General features: G+C 39.7%; 1 protein-coding gene across 2 annotated transcripts; it reads left to right on the top strand.

The window, feature by feature from the left end:
- The first annotated feature begins 2,660 nt into the window (after window positions 1-2,660).
- LOC115690419 (probable sulfate transporter 3.5) lies at window positions 2,661-8,496 on the top strand. 2 transcript variants are annotated; one of them, XM_056306167.1, is made up of 12 exons: window positions 2,661-3,073; window positions 3,512-3,719; window positions 3,816-3,987; window positions 4,472-4,537; window positions 5,259-5,372; window positions 6,340-6,456; window positions 6,580-6,706; window positions 6,846-7,132; window positions 7,238-7,428; window positions 7,525-7,607; window positions 7,798-7,874; window positions 7,947-8,496. In XM_056306167.1, the coding sequence occupies exons 1-12, from the start codon at window positions 2,767-2,769 to the stop codon at window positions 8,136-8,138; spliced, it is 1,941 nt and encodes a 646-aa protein (XP_056162142.1). In that variant the 5' UTR covers window positions 2,661-2,766; the 3' UTR covers window positions 8,139-8,496. The 2 variants fall into 2 exon arrangements, with proteins under 2 accessions (XP_056162142.1, XP_030472612.1); XM_030616752.2 differs by having other exon boundaries at window positions 7,956-8,496.
- The last annotated feature ends 1,108 nt before the right edge of the window (window positions 8,497-9,604 follow it).

A 9,604-nucleotide genomic window follows, 5' to 3' on the forward strand; every position in this document is an offset into this window, starting at 1 on the left:
GGCACAATGAAAAAAAAAACCAGAATAAAAGAAAAGAAAAATAATTTAATTTAATTTTTTTTAAGTGGTTAATGGTAACCCTTGCTGGTCACGCCTCACCGATTGCCTTGCCGGCCAACAAGGGTTGCCGATGCTATGTAGGACGGCCAATGTTCATACCAGAGATTTTCGGCGAAAATTGATCGAAATGACTTAATTGACAGATTATCAAAAATGTTTAATACTAAATTGATCAAATTGAAAGGTTTATAACTTTTTTTGGTAATTTTTCCCTTATTGAAGTGTCAGATCCTTATTAGCCATAATTAATCTGATTAAGGGGGGGTGAAGCTGTGGTTGAGACTAAGGTTTTTCAATGGACAAAGCATCGCGATGACACCAGTCAATCATCAAAGCGTCTATCATGTTCTGGTCCATCACAAACGACTTTAGCCACGAAATTTGAGTGACATGACCGATTTGATCATTTTCCGCCGTTTCGTTGGGCTATAAGGACTATAACCATTGCTAATGTTTGGCAGCTCTTTCACTGTTCTTCGACAATTGGTGTCCGATCCTTTGACTTTTGGTTAACTTATGAGACTGAAACATAATCTTGATTTAAGCAAGACATCCAAGAGAAACTAGTGATTCGCAATAATTTAGTCTCCGGTGACTAGAGCTCGGAGGAACAAAATCTTGATCGTGAACGTAGTGCTAAGTGTTTAATCAAGCAATAGCCCTCGCAACGTGTTTAACCCTCTAATTAGTTAAGCCCGTTTTCGTATTATAAAAGACCTCGTTTTTCTCGTTACAATGTCCAATCCAAAAATTTAATTACAGTAATAGATAGAGGAAAATCACATGGAAATATATATTGAGAATCTAAGCGATCGCAAGCAATGTAAAGCTATTATCAAGCCAACGAAAATGTAAAGTTACTATTTTCTTGAAGAAATCATTCTTTGTAACTAAACCAAATATTCTCAGACGAATATTCACCTAACTAGGTCTTCTGCACCACCAAATATATCAAAAGAATAGAGTCAACCTCCACATCTCCGAAAAAGTCAATGGAGCATAGTACTGTTTTGCCCGCGCTTCCTTTTACTAAATGTCACCTTTTACATTATTTCTGCTTTTATTTTTCTTCAATGGTCTTCGTAGACTTTTTTTTTTCTTTTTTCTATAAGCGATGAGCTAGGCACAAAGGCCCAAATTTCTCATTGAGATAAGCTCACAAACTTGAGCAATGGTAGTGATGCGTATACATGTTTTCTATTTCGGCATGTCTTGAGCCTCTATACGGGATCTATTTAGACTTTTCTACAAAATTGGTGGACACATAACAGAATAAAGTGGATTAAGATAGATTCAATGGCCACAATTATTAATTCGTCAGCCAGATAAGATCCCCATATCGATACATAAAAATGATTCGAATTTCATGATCCCTTATATCTCTCGCCATGCCAAACCAACATCTGGCCACCGCCACCCGTCGCATTTAACCATTGGCGCCAAACCCATCTCTCACCCGCCTCCGCTTGCCACCATCAGCTGAACTATCTGCGTCAGAGCAACGGTGGAGTCACAACGAATCTCCTACGTGGGAGGCGGCAGTGTTGATTTGGCTACTCTATCGTTAGACAGAGAGAAGAAATTGTAGAAAATTATGATAACATCTTGGGTAGGTGAATCAAAGTATGGTGATATTCATTTTCATAAATTTACCCCTTAACAAAGTAATCCAACTTTTATTTGGCATTTGAGCGCAAGACATCTATTTAAATGTCAAATTTGATAATATCACATTAACTATATAGAAGAAATCTTTTATTTTCTCCTTGATTTTTCTAACTTCGTTTCCTCAGTTTCTCGGTCACACTTGGTATTATCCGTCTCGGAGTGTAAATCATCAGCAAAACGCAGGCCAAACCGCGTGCCTGCCTAATACATCAAAGACAAGATAAGAATCTCTTTATTTCTAGTAATCTATTCACTACTCTCTCTTTTTTTCTCTGTCGGTTGCATATATAATCCATCCAGTCGTTCCTGTCCTAGACAAGACACACCTGTCGTGTCCAACCAGACTTCCATACTGTAGACGAGGCAGTGCTTACGAGGCTCTCTCTCAATCTAATTCGATAACAGTCACTTACCAACTTTGAAACAATCTGAAGAGATTAACCATTAACCATTCTTGTGTAAAATAGCACAATATTTGGTAATCTCTTCCAAGTTAGGATAAATCAACAGAGCCAGATGGATATGACACCAAGAAAATAAAATAGAATATCTCTTGAGATTATCCCGTTAGTTGGATTCTTTTCCTAATAAATACAATCAAATCCTAAAATTTATCACGGAACTGCAACCGAGTCTTAAAACTTTCAAAAAGTGCAATCGGCGGAAAGACTTAATTAGACCAATTTGATAAGTTATAAAAGTTTTAGAACTCGACGGCACTTTCATGACAAATTGTATGACTTAATTGCATTTTTTGAAAATTTTAGGACTCAATTGTAATTTCGTAACAAGTTTTAGCACTTTCAATACATTTATCTTTAATAAAATATTAGTATCTGGCTGCCACTGTCGGTATTACAGTGCAAGCCCACTTCTTTTGCCCTATATATAGCACCTCATTTACTTCACCTTCTGCTCAAAAACCCACCTAAAATTCTCGCTCCACCTCTCTAAAACTTTGATCTAGATCGCCTCTCTCTCTCTCTCTCTCTCTCTCTCTTCCCCAAATCTTGGTGGGTGATTTCGCTTTGAGTGGCCATGAGCAACTCTCAAGAATCGGTCCACAAGGTGAATTTCGCACCGCCGCTAGGCTTTGCCGTCACCTTCAAGTCCCATGCAAAGGAGACCCTCTTCCCCGATGACCCGTTCAAGCAGTTCAAGAACGAGAAGCGGCCGATCAGGAAGGCGGTGCAATACTTTGTCCCGATCTTCGAGTGGCTTCCCAAATACAACCTCAAGCTTTTCCGGTACGACTTGCTCGCAGGCATCACCATCACCAGCCTCGCCATACCCCAGGGCATCAGCTACGCAAAGCTCGGCGACATTCCACCTATCGTTGGGCTGTGTAAGTGATATACTCTTTTATGTTCTCGACGCCGGATTGCGTTGGACAAATGATGCGTCACTGCACACTTACGGAAGTTAATACCCCAAATGGCATGTTCTTGTGACTTATCTGGCAAAGTCCAGAGGATTAACTTGCCAGCTTGCGTAAAAATGCGTACTCTTTACTTTTGTTTTCGACGCATCATGTGTTGGATTGACAATAAGAGCACATTAATTAAATATAAACGACACTGATTAGCACACTTGCAATTTGTATGAAAACTTCCTGACGGATATTACGTATTTTAGTGTCAATGTGTACCGAAAACTGGACTATTTGTGCGTAGTGTTACGTGGCTACCTTTTTCGACTGACAAAGTATCTTCGAGGTCATAATAACCATGCCATTGTTTTCACAAATCTTCATCTTTCGACTTACGATATTGACTGATTACAGATACGAGCTTCGTACCACCGCTTATATACGCCATCTTTGGGAGCTCGAAGCACATAGCGATCGGGACCGTGGCCGCTGCTTCATTGCTTCTAGCCGCGACCATTCAAGACAAAGTGTCCCCGGACGCTGACCCCAAATTGTATCTCAGCTTGGTCTTCACAGCCACGCTCTTCACCGGAATCTTCCAGTCAGTCTTAGGGTTCTTAAGGTATATATAGGAGTGATCGCGCCTCAATTTCTCCTTCAATTCATTAATTAGCAAAGAAGCTAATCTCTATCTGTTCTTCATCAAATCTATGAGCAGACTGGGGATTGTTGTGGACTTCTTGTCGCACTCAACGATCGTCGGCTTCATGAGCGGGACTGCGATTATAATATGCCTGCAACAGTTGAAGGGCTTCTTTGGCCTGACTCGCTTCACCACCAAAACGGACGTGATATCTGTCTTGCATGCCGTGTTCAAGAACCGAGACGAGGCACGTAATAACTGATCAATTGAATAAGCTCCACCCATTTGCTTCTATTGCACTCCTTTTCTTGGGTTTTAAGGGATTTTCACCAGGTACGATGTGACAAAAAAAAACCCTGTGGACGAGAACTGGATGATGGAGAGAGATGACATGACTTGCCGAGAGAATACCTGGACCGAACGAATAAGGATACACATGTGCCGAATGATAAAGCGTGACGATATCGAAACCTCTTTGAAAACGACACGTTCTTAAACATCTGTCGGATGTTGATGTCAAATATAGAAGGCTAAGGGAAGACCAAAAGGAAAACGTCTTGTGGCAAAATGAGACAAAAAGTCTTGGCTTGTGCTTTGAAAGCGAAAGATGGAATTTACACTCTTTCTTTCTTGTTAATAATTGGAAGGGTAGAAAGAAAAAATGGGTTTGTCTTCTGTTCTCTCTTCTTGGAAGCTGCTGATTTAGAAGAGAAATTGTGATTTTTGTGCAGTGGAGGTGGGAGTCCGCGGTTGTTGGCTTGATCTTCCTCGCTTTTCTGCTTTTCACTCGATACTTGGTGAGACCCTCCCTCTCTCTACCTCTCTTTCACCAACCCACTTCACCACTAGTAGAATTATTTGCATTCCTCACAACTTGATGAAAGAACAATCATAATTTCTAGAACCCTCAGTAGGGAATTCTACATATGTTTGGTTTAGACTGGAATCGGGTATTTAAACATGTTTTTTTTTTCTCGGAGACCTGTAAAGAACTGTCCATAGCATAGAAAGTGTTTGAGTGTCATCTCACATCACTTGAGTACGAGATTGCAAAATGTTTACATACACGCGACCTCCCTTCACCTTGATGGTTTGATCTTTTGGATTGTATTTTCTAACAGAAAAACTTACTTTTTTTTCTATTGAGCTTTGCTAGTTATTAATCACTCAAGTCGCATATTATGAGGTTTGATGTTAATTAAGTTGGTACCTGAGCAATTCGAACTTGATTTGAACTCGATGGGTCAAGTCTTTACTGGAATAGTATTAGTTAGCCAAGTTTAAGTATTTTGGATAGCTTCAAGAAACTTCAAACGAATTGGTTGAGTGGTTAGACACTTCATTTGTCCAGTAGATTCCGTGTTTAAATTATATTAACGTTAAGTGTCATGCCTACAACCATACAGGTGGAGCTTTACCCGATATATGGGACGAGATAATTTGCATGTATTCATAGGATTTGAATACCCCTCTAATATCGAATTCCCTTTTTCCCTTGACCACCATATTTTATTGCAGAAGAAAAGGAACCCGAAACTATTTTGGGTATCGGCCATAGCTCCAATGGTGACCGTCATCCTGGGAGGCCTCTTTGCCTATCTAGCACATGGGGAGAAACATGGAATCCAAATCGTAAGTACACTATTATCATCATCATCATCTATCATTATTATCATTATAATTATTATTATTACTATTGGTATTGATTTTATTGCCTGATGGCGTTAAAACTTGAGATGACAGCGGGCCCACAAGTTGGCTTCTCTTGCCCTAATGATTGATTTGAAAAACTAAGCATCGCGAGAGGGGCCCCGTTGAATTTCTATGGACTGCTTTGTCTTGTTTCGGAGAGTTTAAGATTCTAGGGTTTGCTTAGGTTTTGGGCCCTTTGAGGTTTCATACTCTCTGTGGGCTGCCCACCTTGTCTCTATCCAGATTCACCAATCTTAGTTTGTCACGCAAAGAAGATATATTTATATATACTTACATCAATATCAAAGATCTGATCAACTGTTGATAGTTCCTTCGGGTGTACTTTATTAATAATTTATGATTTGAGTTTTCATTGGATTTATTTCGAAATGGTTTTCTTCGTCCCGTCTCTTTTCCACTTGTCATTAGAGGAGAGCGGAATGACCTTGGGGGATCGATCTAGTCAAATTTAGTGAAATCTATCGACTTTGGTCGAATAATCAAGATCTCTGTTAGGTGAAATCTATCATCTCGCAATATTATTAATACCCCTAAATTCCCCCCGAAAAAATCATGTCTTGGCAAGTTTAATTTAATCTGGACATAATGACTAATTTAGGCAATGTTTGGATACATTACATCTATTTTGGCCTACAAGCAATATAAGTGATATTATCGTATTTCTATGCATTTAAATAGCTTTTACTTGGTAGTATTTTTTGGTAAAATTAGAAAATCATGTTAACTATAATCTATATATGATGTAGACTATGTATTAAGAGTCAGTATATATCGACCAATAAGAGATGATTACCAACTGTAATTCTATATTTATTGCAGTGACATATTTTCTTAATAAAAGTTCCTTTTCTTATTTCTGAAATTTAATTTATTTAATTCTTGTCAGGTGGGTCATTTGAAGAGGGGAATCAATCCTCTTTCCATCAAAGATTTGAACTTTGAATCCCAATATCTGCCAGTCACTTTGAAAGCTGGAATCATCACAGGCATCTTGGCTATGGCTGTAAGGACACTATCTGCTATTCCCAGATTTCTTTCTCTTATTTCTAATTCACCTTTCCTTTGAAGAAGAGGGAAAATTGAAAACAAGTATGAGATTTTAATTCTTCAGCACACATTAATGCAGGAAGGGATTGCCATTGGAAGAAGCTTTGCCATCTTGGAGAATTATCAGACTGATGGAAACAAGGAGATGATTGCTTTTGGGATGATGAACATTGTGGGGTCTTTAACTTCTTGCTACCTTACAACAGGTACATTTTAGTTTGGTAACATTCAAACATGCAGAGCATTGAGAAATACTTTATCTTCATGTGCACTAAACTCATTGCAAAATTGGAATATAACTTTCGAGTCGAATGGACTGACTGACATCGATTTCTGTATTGACAGGGCCGTTCTCGAAGTCCGCAGTCAATTTCAATGCCGGTTGCAGGACAGCAATGTCAAACATCGTGATGGCAATAAGCATGATGTTGACTCTGATCTTTTTAGCCCCTCTTTTTAGCTATACACCTCTTGTGGCACTCTCCGCCATTATAATGACTGCCATGTTCGGGCTGATCGAGTATGACGAAGCGTATCGCCTCTTCAAGGTTGACAAGTTCGATTTCTGCATTTGCATGGCTGCCTTCTTTGGTGTCACTTTCATCAGCATGGACGTTGGCCTCATGATGTCGGTAAGCTTCTTTTTTCTTATCAAACAAATCTAACTTGATCGCACATGTAAATGGAAATGTTGCATAAGTTTGTTAGTTTAATTCGCTCTCAATGCTTCATTGCAGATCGGATTGGCAATCCTCAGGGCCCTTCTGTATGTGGCTAGGCCAGCGACATGCAAGCTCGGGAACATGCCAGATTCAAGCCTTTACCGCGACATCGAACAATATCCCGCAGCGACTGGGATTCCTGGGATCCTGGTCCTGAAGCTTGGCTCTCCCATTTATTTTGCCAATTGCTCCTACTTGAAAGAAAGGTACATTTCAATGTACCTAAGAGCATATAACACGGTCGACAAGTGACTCTGCCAAATGCGATAATACCTCATTAACATCTCGAACTCTGGCTACAGGATAATGAGGTGGATCAGAGATGAAGGCGACATTACTAATGCCAAAGTAAACGAGGTCGAGCATCTTCTTCTGGATATTGGAGGTAGGATTATCCGTCCTTCCTTTACCGGTCCTGCAATTACAGTTTTCAATAATTGCTACAAAGACGATGTTACTATCAACAACTGTATTGGATAATCATCAATTTGTACAAACTCTCAAGCTTACGCCATTTAGCCAGCTGGAAATTGAGATTGTGACAGAAAATGATTCGCCTTCTTTTTGTTCCACAGGAGTTTCGACAATTGATATGACAGGCATTGAGACACTACAAGAACTAAGAAAAAGCTTGGAAGTAAATGGGATCAGGGTAAGAGTCTAAACGTGATTTTTCTCGGCTATACTTATAGAAGGAAGGATCTTATGTCGCTCTCGATTCAACTTTTTGCAGATGGGCATAGTGAATCCTAGGATGGGGGTTATGGAGAAGATGCTCCTGTCAGGGTTTGTGGACAAAGTGGGCAGAGAGTCTTTCTACTTGTCCGTCGACGAGGCAGTTGAGGCATGTAGATTCTGGCTCCAAGAATCAACCGTTTCGAAGAACCACTTCTCCGTACATTTAACCGAAGCATGATGAGCGATGTGATGTGGTGTTCTGTTCTTGTTTCCCCCATTCCTATTTCGCGTTATCCGCTATCCCGCATATGTAAATATAATCAATCGGGAAAATGGTGTGGTTCTAGATTGTATGACGTTTCAATCAAGAAATTCGATGAGATTAGGGAAGAAGGAAGATAGAGAGAGATGATTAGGCGTATCCTATCGTGTGTGGCTGGAAATTTAAGGCAATACAAAATGTTGTCTGCTGCCCCCTTTTAAGCTACTCACGATTTGCATTATCTTCACATAGTCGTCTTTTTTTCCCACATAAATGTGCTCTCTTGCCATTTTTCAGCCGAGATTTCAGACAAAAGTTTTTGCACATTTACAAATCTCAATCTGTGGAAGTTGAAGCACATGGTACTTTATTGAAATTCTGAGCTTATTCATGGTATATTCAAGAAAGAGGCTCCTACCATCATGTGAAGAGCTGCAACTATGAGCCCCAGAGACCTCCAACTCAGTCCGTTAGCCAATTTTCAGTCAGATAGAATCTCAGACGCTCCAATAATGCTGATTCAATGTGAAAAAAATTAGTCATATGAAGTGGAAAATTGATAAAAATTGATAATTGAATCGAATTCTATATAGTTGGAGACGATTGAAAATACAAAAAACAACCCCGTACAATTTCAAAAAGGACTTAGAATCAGGAACAAACCCAAGCCCCCCCCCCCCCCGCCCCTAGCTGATTAGAAATTTCACGGAAAAGAAGGTTTTTGCATGCTGCAAAACTCAACAATGTGAGTATCAAATGTTATTAGTTTGGCGCCGAATTTAACCATTTGACGGTGTTGAAAGCTCCAGGGTTTCTTCTTCTCTCCCTCTGCTGAGATGGCAGGACTTGTTTTGCTGCATTACCACAGGTCCACCATAGCTGTCTTAGAGAGACTTGCTGGTGAAGTATCTATATGCATGAGTCCTCAACACAAGCTCGCCTCTTCGCAATACGGAATCAAGTTTCGTTTTGATTATTATTCCGACATCCTGGAGATTCTGATAGGGGAAGGGATTTCATATTTTTTCAAAACCATCCTGGCTCTGACCAGATCAGACAGTCTTTCAGATTGACTTCTGCAAACTCAATAACTCCTTGGATTAGTTGTGATGAACATGTGTGGTTGGTGCGGATTGGGCATTTATATTGCCCTTGCAAGTGCATCCTGAAGCACCATCCCATATACTAATCATGTTCTAATCATGTTAAACTGTCAAAATCCGCACCAAGTCTTCTCCTTTTAAAATAGTTTGCTGACCTTTTCTCTAACCGAGCTTGCTATAATCCTAATAATATATGCCAACTCTTGGGAGTTCCTAGGATCAAGTCCTTCAGAATGTCATGAAATAGCTGGCAATTTTGTAAAGAACTCCTTCTGCAAATAGATGGGTAGTCTCTAAATGTACATCTTTTTGACCAAACACAGGTATCATCTACTTTCT

The sequence above is a fragment of the Syzygium oleosum genome, unplaced genomic scaffold, assembly GCF_021117445.2.
Source record: "Syzygium oleosum isolate NSW1041296 unplaced genomic scaffold, Sole_v2.1 Sole_v2.42, whole genome shotgun sequence".
NCBI lineage: Eukaryota > Viridiplantae > Streptophyta > Magnoliopsida > Myrtales > Myrtaceae > Syzygium > Syzygium oleosum.

Coding starts and splice junctions, on each gene's coding strand:
- LOC115690419 (XM_056306167.1), top strand. CDS start 2,767: ATGAGCAACTCTCAAGAATCGGTCCACAAGGTGAATTTCGCACCGCCG. Junction 7,133..7,237: donor ACGTTGGCCTCATGATGTCG/GTAAGCTTCTTT, acceptor GCTTCATTGCAG/ATCGGATTGGCAATCCTCAG. Junction 7,875..7,946: donor TGGAAGTAAATGGGATCAGG/GTAAGAGTCTAA, acceptor TCTCGATTCAAC/TTTTTGCAGATGGGCATAGT.